Source organism: Acanthaster planci, linkage group LG20, assembly GCF_054643075.1.
Source record: "Acanthaster planci isolate LZ-2023a linkage group LG20, COTS_SCS, whole genome shotgun sequence".
Taxonomy (NCBI): domain Eukaryota; kingdom Metazoa; phylum Echinodermata; class Asteroidea; order Valvatida; family Acanthasteridae; genus Acanthaster; species Acanthaster planci.
In genome coordinates this window covers 9260045-9278961 of record NC_141796.1, presented here as the reverse complement: position 1 = coordinate 9278961, position 18917 = coordinate 9260045, and the positions used below count along the sequence as shown (strand labels likewise).

At 44.5% G+C, this 18917-nt stretch overlaps 2 protein-coding genes across 5 annotated transcripts in view; one reads left to right on the top strand and one right to left on the bottom strand.

Moving 5' to 3' along the window:
- The window catches only part of mettl15 (methyltransferase like 15), a 112418-nt gene extending 94445 nt beyond the window's left edge, over window positions 1-17973 (top strand). The window contains exons 1-6 of one of the 3 annotated variants that reach the window (XM_022227253.2): window positions 11771-11870; window positions 12666-12869; window positions 13877-13986; window positions 14963-15102; window positions 15401-15592; window positions 15830-17973. In XM_022227253.2, coding sequence (XP_022082945.2) covers window positions 12767-12869; window positions 13877-13986; window positions 14963-15102; window positions 15401-15592; window positions 15830-16448 — 1164 coding nt within the window. In that variant the 5' untranslated portion in view covers window positions 11771-11870; window positions 12666-12766 and the 3' untranslated portion in view covers window positions 16449-17973. Of the gene's footprint in view, window positions 1-11770; window positions 11888-12665; window positions 12870-13876; window positions 13987-14962; window positions 15103-15400; window positions 15593-15829 lie in introns of those variants that run through there. The other 2 variants (XM_087130257.1, XM_087130258.1) reach the window with 2 other exon arrangements.
- On the bottom strand, window positions 19-11654 carry LOC147795910 (kinesin-like protein KIF18A). 2 transcript variants are annotated; one of them, XM_087130232.1, is made up of 21 exons: window positions 11536-11654; window positions 10448-10748; window positions 10026-10212; window positions 9481-9638; window positions 9274-9378; window positions 8889-8999; window positions 8381-8581; window positions 7999-8175; window positions 7602-7676; window positions 7131-7231; window positions 6071-6236; window positions 5678-5833; window positions 4869-4990; window positions 4166-4419; window positions 3615-3770; window positions 2819-3370; window positions 2265-2466; window positions 1993-2156; window positions 1604-1685; window positions 1215-1319; window positions 19-755 (listed from the first exon to the last, which is right to left on the bottom strand). In XM_087130232.1, the coding sequence occupies exons 2-21, from the start codon at window positions 10676-10678 to the stop codon at window positions 698-700; spliced, it is 3363 nt and encodes a 1120-aa protein (XP_086986358.1). In that variant the 5' UTR covers window positions 10679-10748; window positions 11536-11654; the 3' UTR covers window positions 19-697. The 2 variants fall into 2 exon arrangements, with proteins under 2 accessions (XP_086986358.1, XP_086986359.1); XM_087130233.1 differs by having other exon boundaries at window positions 3615-3767.
- Window positions 17974-18917: the final 944 nt, after the last annotated feature.

Here is an 18917-nt window from a genome sequence, read left to right as displayed (position 1 = left end):
TGAGCAGTGAGAAGCCTATGAGGATTCTGTACAAGTTTATTAAGGATAGGGCAAAAACTGCCAAAGTTTCTTTATCTTTCTGGAAATTTAATGGCAGATATACACGGCAGAAAGTCCATTGTTTTGTCACTTGAAATTAATTTTTTTACATGTTTGTGCCAGCAGTGTGCAAATGGATTAACAATTTCAGTCAAATTTGATTACTCAGGCCAAAAAGAAAAGCAATTTACGGTTTAACTTGAAGAGAACTAATTTTTCAACCAGATCCAATAATCCTTCCTTTTGACAATCACCTTTACTCCACATCAAACAAACCAACCCTCTTCCCTTAAAAAAAAAAGAAAAATTTACATTTCCACGATATACCCAATATCAACAAAGAAAATTCAGAACACTGGTTGCTTACATGGCACATGAGAATGAAACTCGACGTATTACGTAGCTCATCTGTGTCTACACCTATACACAATTTAAAGATGTTATCACTTTATACTCTGTACATAATTATGAGAGATATTTGGCTTGCAGCCACTTTGGGCTTCTCACTAGCATGGATCATGAAACTTCAGGAATTTGTAGCTTGTACTTGGCTAATTTTTTAAACAAGCAAACAGCTGAAAAGCAGTTCTGTAAGCTGCAGAGCCTGAGGTGTGGCAACTACCGCTTGTCTCAGGAAGCTGACCAACATCACTTGTTTTCAAGGGTTGATGATCTTTCTGTGCAGGTTGCTGACGGATCTACTCTTGCTGAAAGTCCTACAGAGACGACCCGAAACAAAGAAGAAGAGGTGAAATGACTTTCAGAGTTAAATTACGGCTGAAAGGAGCCATTTACACACAAAAAAACCTCAGTGATACACTGAGAGAAGATGATGCCATCATTGTGGTGGCATCTTGCTCAGGCAAGCTCATTTATTGTTTGACTTGAAGTGTGTGTACATTTTGGCAAGTCGTAACACCTTATTCGCTCAGAGCCGGAACAAAAGATGGTGCGTTTTTAAACAAAATTGACAGTCCCTTGGTACGCATTCACCGCGTAGCCAAGCAGGTCTAAGGCGCGTGGAGCACGCTGAGTACACGCAACGCATTTGGGTCTGGAAAGTGTGGTCTGCGCGTGCACCCTGAACGCTGAACCAGGTCTTTCTTTCGCCAGTGAGGGCGCACTTCAGCTCAGGGCAGATTGGTTGGAAAGGAATTTAAGGGTTGGTAACTCACGGTATTCTCACAGCCGGTTTGATCATGCTCTCTGTCCTGTGGAGACGCACCGGTCCTCTGAAGCTCAGTGGGGGCTGGTTTTCTTGCGTTGAGTTAAGCCTTTCCCTGTCAAAGTCAACAGAATAACTTTTACTGAATCTTCACAATGCACAGATAAAGCGGATGTGCGACCGAGACTTCAACAAAACACATTTTGTAACACCGGTTTCTCAATTTTTTTCCAGGCCCCAAAATTGGCTGGACTAAAGGTACGCACCAAATTCAGAAAAAATCCAAAACAGCTCAAGAGCAGGTGAAGTTTCGGGTACAAAATTCTATGCCCCACCAAAAATAAAAAAGGTAAAAGGACTTGTCCCCCGACTCCAAACGGGTAGGCACTAAAAGCTCACCCCTTGGTATGGTTCCTGCGCTTGTTTGCTGCTGACGCTGTCAGTGACATGTATGCTGGTGTGGGTTTTCGCAAACCAAGAGCTGAAAACAAAAAAAAAAACCTTGATAAAGTAGGCATTGGTACCGGCCAAAAATCTAAGTCGTTGCAGACATATCCCTCTGCTGCATGGATACAATTCTATTTTTAGATTAATTTGCATATGCAGCTGGCTACCCTTTGGCATTGACTTTAACAGTAAGTAGACGAGCGCCCTCTGTTGGTCCAATATGTGAACAATCGAGCAAAATCATAATACATGTTAATTGTTTTCCCACACAAAGCAAATTACAGATGAGCATGTGACAATGTCAAGGGCACAGAGAACATCTTTTGGGGCAACGTTCCTACCTGTGGGCTGGTCCGACATTGACGGAAGGCCAAATCGGTGCAGGGTCTCTGCATGCTTTGCCTCGTGGAATGGGAACGTCCGTTCGCCGAGGACTCCTTGGGACTTGCTGCGGCGGTGCAGCGGGGCCGTGTGCTTGGTGAATGTGCCTCGGCGCTGACAGCTCCTGGAGTTGAAGACGAAAGCAGATGTTGGTTAAAAAAATTCAACAATTTTGTGAAAAAAAAAAGACAATAAATCCAAGACTAAGAAGTTCGGTTTCAGGGCAATGTACCTTTTTGCCTTTGATGTTGACTGGTTCCCACTGCATTGGTTCTCCATAGGCCTGTAATTGCTGACTCGATGCTGTGCCTCGCTACGTCTGTCCTGCAGCTGGGGGGAATTGTTTGTCAAGGCAACGAGGGGAGCCCTCTGTTGGTCCTTTACTTGCAGTCTCTGTGGGGTCGCCAAGGCCTCTGCATAGGACATGACGTGACCTGCAAAAATGTAAATCAGCACAGATCAAAACTGAAGAATTTTTCATCACAAGAACACACTAGCATTACGAGCTTTGCATGCCATGAACATATCACTCAAACTTATTATCCCACTAAGGTGATCCACAGACTTTAGGTTCTATTTTCCAAAGATGAATCTGCAGAAAAACGATTACTGCAAAGGAAGCTGGTTTTAATTTTACAATGATTTACACCTTCACAATTCATTTGAAATGGTAGTTGATTCCAAACAAAACTTCAGAACTATTTAAAATCTGCTATATATGTCCCAAACAGATGTTTCCAGAAGGCTCCGAGTCAGTTTGAGACAGCATCGTGGACAGACCTTTACCTGTGACTGGGCTGATCTTCTGGTTGGGCAGAGCATTCTCCGAGTCAAAGGATATCGCCCTGGCAACCGGTTTGTCCGGACCCTGATAGGTGCTGCGATGAGTTGACTCTGAGCCTTCCGTGGAAAATGTGGTGTTGAGGGCGGATGATCCCAGTTGGTCAGTCTCAGTTTTGTGCAAATTGTCCATGCTGGCATTGTCGGTAGGCTTTGATTGCATTGTAGCATTGGTTGCCGGGGATTGTAAGGGCGCGACACCCTCCGTTTCAAATGTTTCCGTCAGGTTGCATTTCGGTTCTTCGGCTGTTTGTGACAGAAGATCGGGTTGGTCTGTTTGTTTCTGGGTCACTGTCTGGCCAATGCGCTGTGGCACCCCTGGTCCAAACCTGGTGTTGCAAACGATCGGAGTCCTCCCATTCTCGGTGCTGCGGGTGACAGCGCCCACGCTCGGGGTGTGCTGAACAGCACTGCCAATCGGCTGGAAGATGTCGATGTCGGGGTTGGCATCGCCCCTCCTGGCAAAGGGCGTGGCTGCTCTCGGGGTTTGGGGGCGTGCTGCCATTAAAAAAAAAAACAAAGCAACAAAACAACTGCTTATAGATGCCTTTTTCTGCAAGAAGCTTGTAGTTACATCTCTGCTTGTGCTTTTTATGTTTTATTTCCTGTTGAGAAGTCATCACAGTTTTGGATCACAACAATTCATGCCCAAAGACAAAAGTCTGCATGATTGAATCACACATCACAACCAAGTAACCACTGTGCAACAAATTCGGTACAACTTTTCCACCATTATCCATACCTCGGTCAGCCGTCGGCGATCTGTTTTGCGTTGGCGTCGGCATTCGTTCAAAGAGTACCGGGTTCTGGTTCTTTGATGGTGTGTTCTGGCGTCTGGCCGGAGTACGAGGTGACGACCTCTGCCCCAGATTTTTCCTCGGTGATTTTGAGGGTACTACTGGCATAATGCAGACATTAGGAAACACAAAAAAGAAACTGTACATGGTTTGGAATGAAAACCGCGGACCTTTGTTTTGGGAGCAGGACATTTTAAATGAATTGCGAATTATTAAAGAATAAAGTAAAGTATATTTTCGGTTCGTGGAAAACCACGTATCACTTGCTGTCTGCTGTTCTTTCTCACTGGAATTACTTTGGCCATCATTGCTTTGTGTAAGACGACAGTCACCATATGCACTTTACGTCCAGGGTGGGTTTAAGCAGTACCAAGAGCCGACAGGAGGACGTAATCTTTAGAGTACTTTGAGACTTAGAATTGAAGTTTTGATAGCAGTGTTGAGGATCTTAGGAGCATTAGGGTTTGTGCAATTATTGACACAGCTATCTCATTACCCTTAGGGGTAGTGTCGACACATTTCATGATCGGCAGTTCCAGCAGGTAATTCAGATCCAGATGCTCAGTGACCCCGCTGGGTTTGACCTCTGACCCCTCCGACACGCTCTGGTCGGCCCAGGCAACCTCGCGGTCCCCTTCCACCTGTTTCTGGATGGCTTCAAAATCTGCGGCGACGTCCGAAGTGGCCAAGCCCGATCCCTTCAGTAGGAAGAACTGCCTGCGGACGGTTGCCAGCAGGCTCACGATCAACCTTCATTGCAAGGGAAGATTGAAGTTGATGGAAATAAAATGAGTCACAGGATTGACAGAGAAACAAGAGGATCATAAATAGACACTTTTCAACAACTCCTACTTGAGATAAGAAAAATTTGACAACGGAAATGAGCTTTAAAAAAGTTTTGAAAATATTTGAATAACCACTCAACGGAGTGAATAAGATTTTCAAGACTTAAGAAGACCATTGACATCCTTGGTACAAGCATATGAAGTTTTTAAGTTTTTTACTTCTTTAAAACTGAGCTCAATGAAGTTTGCCGTTCCGCCATTCCACTGAGCCTACAGAATGCTGTGTGACTGTCACAATCAGCGTGATTTTTATTCCAATATTCAAACCAACAAAAAAAGCGCACGTGACTGATTCACAGAATGTGCAACAAAAATCCGAGAGAAAAATTAAACGCCACCCCTGCCCAGCTGTACCTCTCTGAGCTCTGCTGGTGGTTCTCCTGCTGACGGGCAAACCGCTTCAGGTGCTTGATCTGCCGGCGGCAGTCTCTCAGCTCGATCTCAAGGTGTCTGGTCCGCAGACTCTCCTGCAACACCTGGACATGGGCAACAGACAAGACTGTGAACCTCAAGAATTCGTCCTTTTCTATCGAGTATACTCCCACTGGATGGCGGAGTATTTGCAGGCCTGTCCAGACGGGTGATTCACAACAGTGCACGACCAAGAGTATGCAACATGTTGACCAATTACAATGCGTGAAATCAGTCGATGTGCGTTTGGAAAGGATTGACAGATTTCGTGTACTGTGATTGGCCAACGCATTCCAAACTCTTGGTGGGGCACTATTTTGAAACGCCTGTATTGGTATTGTCGGAGCTGCTAGTCGCTATTTGCTCCAAGTGGAAGAAAAGAGAGCCTGTTTTAAGGACTGTCGTTTGGACAAAAGTCAAGCTGAGCATGCTGCACAGGTTCGTGCATATTTACGCACTGAGCGCATCCAACCAATTTCAGTTTGAAAGTACGGTCTTTGCTTATTCGTCAGATGTGTGCACAAGCCCAGGTGCGGAACTCTCCACCAAGCTGTTCTTTGCTAGTGAGAGCACATTTCAACTGGATAGAGAAAATTGGAAATGAACTTGACATGTTCTGCGAGGATCAGCTGAGAACCAGTCACGTGCTATTCAACCACTTAAACTTTAGTCGATAACCCGGTTTTGCTTAAACATGTCTTATGCAGATTTTCTATTTGGATCAGTTTCACTAATCGTGGAAGAGGACTTACAGCAGGCATCTCTCCGTCGGCCTTCATTTGACCCTTGACCTTCTCCAGCCACTCCTGGTTGGCACTGATGCGCCCCTCCACAGCCGGCTTGCGTTCTCTGAGCCGTGTCTGCCGGGCATTGGATGCAGCTATATGCCGCTCAAAACGGCCCATTGTCTGCATTGAAACCACGATTGAATTCAAATCAACTTCAAGACCATGAGACATTATTAGCATAACAAAACAATCTTTTAGCGCTAATTTGTTCCAAAGGATGTTGCTGGGGTTTACACGACAGCACTTTATATCACGGGTTTAAATTCGAAACACTTCCTGACCAGATCTCAGCGAGCACTTTCTTATAGGAGCTTAAATAGTTGGACTTCAGGAGAAGACCAGCGCGGTTGTCCATACCTTGTCGCCCTGGGCTGACTCCCCGTAGGCCAGCCGGATTCTCTCCACCATGGTCTGCTTGCGGCTGATCATGACCGTCAGATGTCGGTCCGAGGACTCCAACTCCAAGAGCTCCTTGCGGATGCTGCCTCGCTGAACGAAGACTTTATGCAGCTCCGACTGAAACCTGGAAGAGGAAAAGTCAGGTAATGATGCAAGTTTTTATTTTTATTTTATTACACTTGTCCACTGGCTATTAAACGAAAAATTAAGTACATGTACATTAAAAACATACACGTAAAACAATTGACATGCACAACAGCAAACAGGTAACGGCTGTAAAAAAGAATATGCCTGAAAAGCCAGGAAATGGTAAGATGGAATAGGTGACCAGCGCCTCAACACAGCCATCCTACCACATAACGACCCCCCCAAAAAAGCAAATATGAGGTGGAAAAGACAGGTACAAAATAAAAAAAAAATAAGAAACGTGGGAATTGGATGCACAACCTTTGAGTTTTGCGGGAACTGTGTACAACTCCTGCTCTCACAAGGTCAGTGGTGTTAACATTTTACTCTGATCATTAATGTCCATTTTCTAAATCAGGCAATCCTGAAACCCATTTCAAGTATACTATCTATTAAAGGGGTTGAGCCCCTAAGAAGGGGCTCAACCCCTTTAAATCCCCCCCCCCACCGGTCCACCAACTACCACCTCTCTTTCCATGAGTGAAAATCAACAAGGGTCACTCTTGAAGAGATAAACATAATCACCGCGGTGGATGACAAATACAGTAAAAAGATAATCGATGACTCGCGGTGTCGTGTTGCTGGTAGCGACGTTTCGGCTGCTAGTGCTGCTAGCCTTCATCAGGCAACTGAAGTCTGGATGCTGCAGGGTCTGCTATATACCGCCACTCTTGTAGCCGGTATGCAGTGATTTGTAATATGTGATATCAGTGTGTGTAAACCAGTGAAGTAAAATCTCTTACTTTTACACAACCGACCCTTTCTCATTTCTAGAAAATACCCGAAGACTTCACATAGCATTTTACTGAAATTCTGGTGGTTAAGAAGTCACCTGTGAATCTCTTCTTCGTTGGCTACGGGTGCGGGCACGGACCGGTCAACTTTGACGACACCCGACTCATATTTCTGCAGCTTCGATTTCAGTTCAGAGACCTGTGTCATGGTACAAGTAGAGTATGTAACCACTTCAGAAAATGATCAGTGAAAATATTTTGGGGAGCAGATCAAGTCCACAAGTGGCAAGACATCCCATAATTCAATTTTTTGTGGTAAGCTGTACAACTACTGAAAACAACATCAACGATTTCAAAATTGTCGACAGAGTTTCAACAGTTTTCTTCAAGAAACTTACTTGAATTTTATTTTTCTCAAACTAAACTGCCAAATCTCTCACCTTCAGCCCTGCCCATCATTGGCATCACGCCACTATTCAGCTAAAAAATGTGCTAGTTCATAAAAGACCCATTCGTCGCACTTGAAAACGCTTTCCTTCCCTTATAAAAAGTGTTCCCAATCGTGATACCTCTGTTCGTAGCTCCTCCACAATCTGGGCATAGTGGCTGATGTGCAGATCCACGTTCACAACGTTCTGTTTCAGCTGCGAACAGAAGAAAGTTGAAATTATCGGACTTGTTACATCAGGTTTTTTTTTTCAACCGCAAAGTTGTAGAACCAGTGTTTCAAACATGGCAGAGGGTGAAAATTAAGGTCAGATATCAGATAAATTCTGTTAACCTCACTTGTCCAAACCAACGCGGATGACAGTCTGTGGCCGATGTCGGACCTTGAAAAATGGCCCGCTAAATGATGCCTAGAGGCACTTGTGTCAAATATCACTTCTACACATTGTTACTGGGTATCCGTTTCATTAAGAATTCGCCACAGTCTTGCCAAGATCGTGCTTGGCGATCGTCCCCTACCTTGGTCTGTATGTTCTTGGCCCGGCTGGCGTATTTGAGCGTGTTGAGCGTGTCCTCGTAGGTCAAGCCGGATGGACTGATGGCGGCGATCATGACCGTCTGGCAGTTGCCCCCTAGGGAGTCCTTCAGCAACCTGGTGAGCTTGCTGTTCCGGTAGGGGATGTGCTGACCTTTGCTCTGGGAGGAGACACAAAAATAATTTCTTTGGTAACCACCTGCATAGCAAATGGGGGGGGGGAATTTGTCTCCAGAAGGGAAAATAAAAGCTAACATGTACATTTCTCGTACAAAAAGTTGAATAAAAATATCAGAGAGGTAGGTTTTTGCTACAGGTTTTGCCTACACAAACTGACGATACTAGCAAATGCGATATTTCCTGTACCTTGTTTCCGTCAGCCAGGGCGTTGATGCAGTTGCCCAGCGCCAGGAGCGAGCGGTTGATGTTGGCGCCCTCGCGGAAGCGCGCGCCCCGGTTGGTGGTGACGGTGGCCCGCTCTGAGCCGGCCAGGTCGATCAGCGACATCTTGGCGATGCGGAAATTGGTGCTGATGTTGGCCGTCCGGTCCTTCTGCCTGACGAAAACCTGACGAGTGCAAACACAGTGGTAACCAGCGGGACCAATTTCAATGCCAGCTGATAAGCAACATCTGGTTGTGCTTATTCCTTGAGACTGGTACTTGGGCACATAAATTTCCTCAGCAATATTCCCTTCTTTCAATAGAGATAAAAGAGGGCTGTTTTGAAGTTACGACCAAAATGTAAGGTGGCTTTCCTGCTGTGTTCAAATTTCATTCCTCACCATTGTCTCTGGGCCAGTTTGTCTCTCAGTCCCTTGTAAAGTTGCAAGATTTTTCAGCCGTTCTAAGTTCCAAGAAGGGGCTTTCACTTACCTGGAAGACGGCGTGCGATCTTGAGGACTGGGCGTTGGCGTCCGTGGGGTGTTGTGTCCGGTTGCCGTTGCCAAACTCCAACATGCGGAGGAGCTCCTCCGCACTCCTGGGCTGAAACCGAAAAAATTGATTACGGGTACAATTCCATGTGAATCTTTGCAGGTATATGTTGCCTACCCCACAGCACTAGCAAAGTTTCACATTTGAAATCAGTCACTCAAGAAAGCCTATGACAGTTTCTCATCACAAAAGGCTTTCTTTGCTGCGCAGACTTCTTGAATCTTGTGAGGCTTATTTCTGAATTAAGCATCAGCTTCAATTCGACTCTGCTTTGGCCAAGAGCCAGAGATGAAATCAAGGCCCAGATCTCAGTAAAAAGTTTTACCTTGTGAAGTGTCAGTCCACTGACCACGACTCCCTGTTGCGGATCCTCTCTGAGGGCTAGCAGACCAGACGGGGCTAGCAGGTCACGGATGTTTTCATTATACACCTGAAACAAGGGTAGAGGAACAAATCAAATTGACTTTGTACGAGACCATTTCCTCTTTATTGGTAAAGCTTTCTCTAATGATGAACAAAGTTTGAAACGTACCTCGAGATAGGAAACAGCAACGTCGCACAGCTTGTCCTTGGCGATTTCCCCGATCCGTCGGTAGAGGTCCACCATGGTCAGGAAGATGACCCCGGGGTAATCCGGCCCGCCCAGCATAGTGAAGGTCTTGCCAGCCCCCGTGGCTCCATAGGCAAACACTGAAAAGCCATTTAGATACAAGGTAAAAATAACAGCCACACTAAGTGACGTGACATTCGCCAAAAGAACTTTGATATTTTGATAACAGGGTGTCGTGATGTGCCTTTAAACTTGGTGACGAGGCTTCTATCTCCAAATCTATACTTTTTACATTAAACTGCCTTTGAATAAGATCAGGTGACCAAAATGCCTAACAGCATAGCCCTAGGATTTCCAGACAACATCTCAACTTCGGACAAAAAGATATTCATAGGTGTAAATTTGTGGCAGTTTATGGTCATGGTAGTTTGTGAACACATGAAAAGAAATGCGAGGGAAGATATTATCTCCAAGTTAGGTGTCTCAAAAAGGTTCTTGGGATTACTTGTTCCACTGATTCAGCTTACCACTTGCATTGTAGCCTGCCAGCACGCTGTCCACGATCGTCTTGGTCGTGTTCTCGTAGACATACTGCTGGCTAACTCCTTCTCCGAAGACATGATCAAATGCAAACTTCATATCCTTGTTCTTGCGCTGCATGAAGTTACGTCTGGCCAGGCGGCGACCGTGGAAATAACTCGGAGCGGTGTCCTCCTGAATTGAGGAGAGTTAAAAAGATGTAATCCAAGACACAAAGTTAGTAAGAACTGATCCTTCTGAAAGACATTCGTACACGAATGGTTTTTTTAAATATTGCTTGTTTGAAAATTTAGGCCGTTTCTCAAAGTTAGCCTTACCCGGCTAGGCTCTCCCAAACGTTGGAAGGAAACTTAGGTGACAAGAAATTTGATTTTATGGAAACGGCCCTCGCAGGCCAATACATGCACACCTTGGGATCAAAGAGCAGGACTTTCTCGTCCAGCATCTGAACTATCGGTCTGGACCCAGACCCACTGTCCAGCTCCGCTGAGCTAGGAGGCCGTATCCGCACCACGACTCGGATGTTGCCATTTTTGGAAGACTCGTTGTTGCTGTTGCCTGATGCTGGCAACACTGTCGTGCGACTGCTCGACGGCCTACCACAACTGCGACTGTTTCTGCGATGGTTGGATGAAGGCATTGTACTTGAGGCGGCTGCTACATTAAGAGGAACTTGCCAAAGAATCTGATTACAATTTCCTCAAGTTAACCTGTGGAAGAAAAACTTACATAAGTTCAAAATACAGGAGAGAAAGAGTACCATAGATCATGGACATCACTGAGGACGAAACATATGAAACTTGTCTAAGTAAGACATGCAAGAAGTGTCTTCTTGACATGTCTGCAATATAAATTTGACATTGGGCATGTGAGGACATGTTAATAACGTTATTAGGCCTGGGCCTACTTTATGATGGCTGACACGGCTAACAAAGTGATTGACCTAGGCCTATGTCACCTGGTTACTCCAGGCATTGATGTCCGTAGGCCCTAGGCAATGCTAGTACCCTTGCAACACTTGCAAAACCCTTTCTAACAGCATGCTTACAGTTAGCCCCACTAGTGTGGCACGGACTCTCACTCCCGATTTATCCTTATCGGGAGTGAGAGTCCGTGCCACACTAGTAGTAGTACTAGTAGTGGGGCTAGCTTACAGTTAATGTACAGTAAGACAGTACCCGACTCAAACGGCAGCAAACACCGACAATATAAATGATTCATTGGACCTGTTACTGTTAGACCATGTACTATAGAGTACGTGCAACTGCAGTAACTGCAACTAATCACCGGGGCCACCAGCTAACCAGCCACTTATAATGTTCGGCCCTTACTACGCCGCGAGTACGCGGCCTGTGATGACTGATGACACTCATAGTACTCAGGGCCGTGTTTGATCGCTTTACGATTCAATTTTTCAACGAATTGAAAATATCATGCCGTAGTACTATACTCTCATTGGAAGGGTTGTACATATATTTCAAGGATATAAGCCCTTACCTCTTCACGATTATCCTTGCTTTTGCTGAACTTTGTCGATCGTATTAGTTCCATCAACAAACAGGAAGTAATCTCCGTTTAAATACCCTTTCCTACTTAGCATTCATTCATTCGAAAAATACCGCCTAGCGCGGAGCGCTGATTGGCCTGCGGACAGACTAGTCATTGTTGATTGGTTAAGCGCTCAGAAGCCATTTGCTATGGACAGCCAAAGCCATCAAAACTCGTAGTTCAAAATGATTATCCAGTCTGAAGTGCGCCCGCTCTGGGTAAGATCAGTGTGGTTTGGACATCGCGATCGATTGGGAAGCCATCCGCCGAAATGCGGTGAAAAAGTGAGCTGAGCCAGGCAGTAAATTTTGCTTTATAAGTTGCTAATTAAGCAGGAACATATTTTGAAAGACAGTGGCGTAGACTTATCACTGTCAGGATAGGTTCTCATGCCTTTATTAAATTAAATTTAGTTATTTGCATCCTGTGCATGTTTTGCCTAAAGAGCACGTGCACGGCTTTAAGCCTTTACTTTTGCTCTACCTCCATGGTCATACTAAAATTCGAAAAAGAGGAATACCAACGCACCACTCGGTAGCCAGCGCAGCATCATGTCTGTATCTTCTTGGGCGAGGCTTTGATGGGCCACACTCGTGGGGCCACTGTACCTCCCAGTCTCACAATCTCGTCCTTCCTCTCTGATGTGCCCCAAGGCCCCACTCACTTTAGTAGCTGCAGTGTCTGTTGAAACATTTTGTTTTGAGTTCTACCCCCAGAACTGTCTGCCCCATGAGTGGGGCAGATGTCGGACCCCACAGTTCTGGGGGTACATGTACTTGAGTTGGTGGCCAAGACTTCACATGCTTAATAATAAAATAATAGACCCAAGCTTTGGTAAGACTCCTAAAGCATGTTGATGATTCTGTGGTTAAGAGGCAATGGACGTTCTTCAAGTGAAAGGCTTAGCCTTACACCAGGGCAAGTCTACTGTGTTATCTGGGTTGATTTTCAAGGATGTGCCAATGTGCCTGCGTTTTTTCCTGCGTGCACACCCAATGGAAAGACACTCCTCGGACATTAAAATTTGTCCGACTTGAACATGACTTTACTGTGCCATTTTCCTTTTGGCAATCCTTTAGCACTGCACATAGCTGCTCATTTGTGCTCATCGTCAGGCGGATCCCAAGAGGCTGCCCATACAAAGCAAAGTCAGCCACTGCTGGTACCCCGAGACATCAAAATGACCAGGAAGCTTCTGTCCCCACCAGTCCTGCTTGTGCATGGGAGGAGGCCGTTGTCTCTTGCTGCGGCATTGTTGCGTCCCAGAGGCATCAGAAGAACTGGTAAGTCACAGGGAGTATTGATGACCGAAGTGTGCAGCCATTTTGAACCAAAAAGCTTAGTGCAAACCGAATGGAGTATGCTTGTGTGTTGGTTGATTCGCTGGTTCTGGCACTTGCTAATGCCTTTGACACAAGTTTATCGTTGTGCGCGTGACTTATTCACTTTGGCACTCCATAGAGGTTACGCTGGTGCCCTCAAGGCTGTTCTTTGTTTTAATTTCATTACGATGATTGTGCACATGCCGTAGTTTACTTGACCCTGTCCTAGTGATGCAAAGCCCTTGCCCTCCAATTCCACCTTGGTAATAACCTCTATTCAAAGTTGAAATTGTGCGTCACTACAAAGTACACCAGGCAACCCATAATACACCCTATTCACATGGAGGCCATTTTTGATCTTATTCCCCAAATCTGTTTTACATAGTGCAAACCGTTAATTAGGATGGCACCAGACTGTTTTATACTTCCGTGCGTTCCAAGCCTCCCTTTAAATAATTTTCAGAATCTGGCACTGTACAATTCTTTGTCTCAATAATGAATTTGAAATAATTCAATAGAGTAGAGAGGAGTAAATTTGTCATGAAATTTCATTTTATTGCTTTTGTTTGTACTCTCAACATTCAAAAATGAAGAATGAACCTCGCTTTCAAATTCAATATGGCTGACCCCGTGATTAAAGTCTGTTATGCCTCTTGGCATTTCATTTTCTTTCTTACAGCATCTATAAAGTATAGAATTAAATGTTTATAAACTTTGAGTAACAAAGGTAGCATCGGTCATTTAGCATCGTTCATTTGATATTTCATAACCTTCTGACATCTTCCTATTCTTTTGACGTAACACTTTCAAGGGCATCAAGCTCCTTTATAAAGTGTTCCTCAATCCTACAGAATCCTCCAAAATTAACTGATGAATTTGCAAGGATCTGGGATAACTAGAAACTTTGATTTTGAAGAGATTCCGTTTGGGCCGCAAGGTTTTTAGTTTCATTCTTTTTTGTTAACCAGGAAGTCTTCAGATGAAAGAGGAGCAACACGATGAAGATGACTCTACTCCGAGTCATATTCCTGTCATGAAGGAAGAGATCCTTGAAGCATTATCTCCTCAAGACACCCAGGTACTTCATGTCTCTACACTGCATTGCTTCAGTGCAAGAACATTTTTAAACGTACATTTGAGACCATGCTCACCATCGTTCTGTTGTGACACGAACTACAAGTTGGTCATATTTGTCCCTCCGACTGGGTTGGAAGTGTTGTTCAGCATACACACGTTGACTGTCCCTGTTAACCACTACCAGCCGGGGACTCCGGGATCGGAGCCGTATGGTTTATATGTGTGGCCGGGGTCTCTGAACTCGGACAAAGGAAACAGGGCCCTGTAACAAAAGACCATACTCCGAACAAAAGACCAGGCTGCTGGGCATGACCGGCATTTTTCACTCTCAAAAGTGGTGATAATCCAGCGTTATTTTGAAACCGTATACCAGGGTTTGGGGTATTTAGAGCAAGCAGATTACCACCGGGGACAAAAGCTCTCCACCACCGCAGCGATGATCCACACAGCACCGCTGCATGCTAATCTGGCCCCTATTGAAAAGAGGTCAGCAGTGCACTGAGCCAGGTTCGTGAACAAAAGACAGCTGTATAACACCGCACAATCTGGGCTCTGTTTACAAGGCTGCAGGCCTGGCTGAAATATTCGGGCGTCAATGAAGGTCACCTGTCAACTTAGAGTAGTGCCTGAAGATTACTCTGTGCGGCTATAAATGACTGTTAAATGGAATGATGAATTGTTGAAGGATTTTGAAAACGGAAAAAATGATAGTCATGCCGGCCCAGCATCCTCAACGTTGAAAAATGCCCCGGTCCGAAGTGGTTAATGTGAATTTTTCGTCAGCTGAAGTAATCAATAACCAAACTAAAAATCTGGCATTCTGCCAGGCGGCATAAAAGTGCCAGTCTTTGAATTATACAGTCTCGAAGTCTTTGCGGAATGATTGAAGGCTGACAACTTGAGGCATGTGGGAAAATGCCATTCCCTTTTGAGAGATAGAGACAGTGTGTTCATTACTTTTTCCCAATTTTCCTCAGGTCTTTATAGATATGACCTTTGGAGCAGGTGGTCACACGAGGGCGCTTCTTGATCACGGTGCTGGCACTGCGCGGGTATATGCATTAGACAGAGACCCAGCAGCAAACACGTTGGCCCAGAATATGGCCAAGAAATATGAGTGAGTGTTTATCATATTGAAAAAAACATCACATCAGGAAACCTGAATACTTTTAAAAGCCCCTTTGAGTTTTCGAGCCCTATGCACATGTTTTTAAGGATTTGGAGTTTGAGTGGGGGGTCTTGAATGGAACTCAGTCGATGAGCATCTTCAACTTAGTTGACAGCCTTCTTAAAGATCTTGTTACTGTCAAGCAGAAACCATATTGATCAGAAACTTTATTTCATTGATTTCAGAAGACTTTGTGATATGATTGTGTGAATACGTGTAATTGCATATACCTTTTGTCCAAATGCAGTGGGAGACTATGTCCACTGCTTGGTCGCTTCAGCGAGCTGGAGAGACTTCTCCAGGGTGAGGGTCTAGGCACTGACTCAGTTGATGGGATTCTCATTGATGCTGGGTGCTCCTCTCTCCAGTTTGACACCGCTGAACGAGGATTTTCTGTCTCCAAGGATGGGCCGTTAGACATGCGAATGGATGGCAACAGGTAAATTGGATGTGGTTTTTGTGTCTAATGGTTAATTTGTTCAAAACTTCAATTTGGTTTTAAAAGAATCAATTTGAGAAGTCGAAGCACTTTTTTCCAGCCTGTAGGAGTCTTAATATTGTGTTTACACTGAGCCAGTAAAATATATTCAGCTTCTGGTTTTGAAGTAAAGGAATTTGCATTTCTGTATAATCATTTTCTTTCATTTCATCAAGTCATTCTTCACTCTGCGCCTAGGTTTCCATCCCAACCGACAGCAGCTGAGGTCGTGAACTCCCTGGATGCTGCAACGCTGGCCAAGATCTTCAAGACCTACGGGGAAGAGCCCCAGGCCAGAAGGATTGCGGCAGCCATCATGGAGTACCGCCAGAAGTACCAGCCCATCGCGACCACCCTGGAGCTGTCCACCGTCGTCTCCTGTGCTTTCACACACACCGAGTCGCGCCGGAGTAAGGACAAGCTGGGCCGGCCGGCCCACGTGGCGACCAAGACCTTCCAGGGGCTGAGGATCTTCGTCAACAACGAGCTGAATGAGCTGAGCGCCGGCCTGGAAGCTGCGGGGAAGCTCCTGAGACCTGGAGGGAGACTCGCCGTCCTGTCCTTCCACTCGCTGGAGGACCGCATCGTCAAGAGGTTCTTCCAGGGACGAGAGGTGAACGAAAGAGGCAAGAGCATACACCAGCAACACAGGGAGCAACTCCCAAGGGACCTTTCAAATGCAGCATCTGAAAACTGCGAAGAGTCAAGACTGTGGGATCCAGTAAACAGGAACAAGGTTATTCTGCCAAGCGAGGAAGAAATTGAAGAGAACCCAAGATCAAGATCAGCAAAGCTGAGAATTGCTGTTAAACTCTGATTGCTGGATGATGCCAATTCCACAAAAGGCAAAGAACTGAGGACTTACATTATGAATAAATATTAGACATTTTTTTATCTCAAGCCAAAAACAGTTGATTTGTAATACCTTTTTTCCCCTGCCAAATTGACATTTACAGTTTATTTTCTCGATTTATATCACTTTAATGTTTAATAATCATGTTAATTAATAAAACTTTCTGATGGGTCTTATTTTGTAGAATTTTCAATCGTAGACAAAAGTGACCCTGTAGAACATCATCACCGTTTTCCATTCCTTAGGGGTTGACAATTTTAAGTTCAAGTCTCAGATATTTGCAGACATATTGACTGTAATATTGGTGACCCCTATCTCACTGGGGTTGCAAGTCAGCAAATAAGCCTCAGATTGCCTGTTTGTACCAAATTACAGTTTTTTGCATGCTATTGAATAACTGTCATTTGTACATTTTGTGTTGTGTACATGGACTGGATGGTTTGTGAGGATGGAAGCTACCAGCAGGACTGCCAGCTTGTATATCTGAAAATATTTGACAAAACGGGGACGTCCCAGTTGCTTTATTTGGCAATGGAGTTTGGGCATCAACTTTCAAAATGGCAGTGAGTTTGCAGACTCTTTCTAGGCTGATCCTCTCTGGATGGAATTATCTACAAAAGCCGCCCGTTAAGCGACTGAAAACTGAATGGAAAGTGAAAGATGAAGAAATCAGCTTTAATTTGACATGGGTCCTGGACACCTGAGAAATCTGCGAGCCTTTTTCCTGTTTTTTTTTTTTTTTTAAGTGGGTGTACATAGTATGCATGCAGGGCAGGACCATTGTTCTTGTAAGGGCAAGACAATTTCTCATTTGCGAAAGGCACTTGTATTAGAAAATCAACTTGTCTATGGCAAAGTTTCAATGGGCATCGAGGCAAAGACCAGGGGCATCAAGGCAACTGCCTCCGATGGCTCTGTGAAGTTCCTGCCCTGCATTATGGCTCCTCATTTACTGGTCTGCAGGAGACTATTATGTTGCAAGAGCCAGATGTTGACTTTGAATAGCGCCCCCTGTTGTTTGAAGAGCACTGCTTTGCAGTGTTGCACAAACTGAATATCTGTCATGAATTTGAAATTCAGCACCCTAATTTAATAGAAGGCATTACTCCACTCCCATGAGACTCCTAAACAAGTGGGGATAGAGCTAAAAAAATTAGATATTTATTGGTTAGTTGGGGGGAGGGATTAAGGTTTTGTTGGAGGGGATGGGGTACTTTTGGGGATGTGAAAACCCAAAATGATCAACTTTTTTTTTTGTGGAGTGGGGAGGTGTTAAGGGTTGGCGGAGTGATCAAACCAGGTGATATGTGTATTTAGAGGAATTATTGGAAGACTAACACCCATTTTTTTCATTTAAACTGCTTCCCAAAACAGTTTAAGTCCAAGTGGGTAGTACTTTGTACATGCAGATTTTCAAATGTTGCTTAAAAATCCATTTAAATATCAGTATGTTATATCTTTGATTAAATCAAATATCAGGGTGCTGAAATTGTACCATGTTCCACTTTTTCATTAAGATGTGGTATTTTGTTTGTTTTTTTCAAAGTTCACAATTTCCCCCAATGACATTTCCCTGTCAAACTGCTGCTTCAACATTCGTTGTCATTAACGGGCTCCGTCTGCTCACGGAAGCCACAAATTTACCTCCTTGAAAATATCAAACAATGTGAGCAGTTCTCATTCAGTGTATGTAGAAATTGACATATTCTGTAAAAAGTGGTACAAAAATGTTATCAGTGATAGCAACTGGGTGTCAGTATAATTGCGAGAATTTCATCGTGGAAATTAAGATAAGCGCGAATCCCTTTAAACGGATTCCAATGGAATAAACGTGAATGGCTTTTGTTAAAGAGATGTCAGTGCACGGTCACAGCAATGACGGCACGATGACTGTGGGCAATCAAATTACCTGCTTGAGATAACATAGTTCCGAAAAATTGGAATCGATTTTATTATTCGAATGTTAGTGTAGTACACAACGAAAAATCCGCTATGGGTATCGATACTGATGTAGCCGATCCTAGAAAAAAATTATCGGAATCTTCGTTCTAGTTACATTATTTAATGAAGGCACGATCTCTGACAAGTGACGGGGAAAGACAGTGCAAGAATGTGGTAAGAGTTACGGTATTTCCTGTCTCTTTAATCTTCAACAAGATGACTTTCAAAAACACGTGGAGGAAGTCCGTAATGAGGATTGACTCTAACGCTAGTTTACGTTTCTTTTATGTACAAATTCGGACTTTTAAAAGATGTGTCATGAGAGAGTGTGGCGCGGCGACGGTGCCAGCAGCAGATGTAACTTGACTGAGATTGACCAGGTCGCCCCACGTGTGTCTACGGCGTTATTCGCCCCGTTCTAATCGAATAAGGTCGTGCACTGACCGTGGACCTCTGCTTTTCTTTGGCCTAGTTGCAGTCAGATACCCACGT

Excerpts from the sequence above, each read along its gene's own strand:
- LOC147795910 (XM_087130232.1), bottom strand. The coding sequence starts at position 10,678 with ATGCCTTCATCCAACCATCGCAGAAACAGTCGCAGTTGTGGTAGGCCG. Across the intron at positions 8,582-8,888 it reads GATCGCACGCCGTCTTCCAG|GTTTTCGTCAGGCAGAAGGA; the intron begins GTAAGTGAAAGC and ends TGCACTCGTCAG. Across the intron at positions 1,320-1,603 it reads CGCAGGAACCATACCAAGGG|GGAAAGGCTTAACTCAACGC; the intron begins GTGAGCTTTTAG and ends TGACTTTGACAG.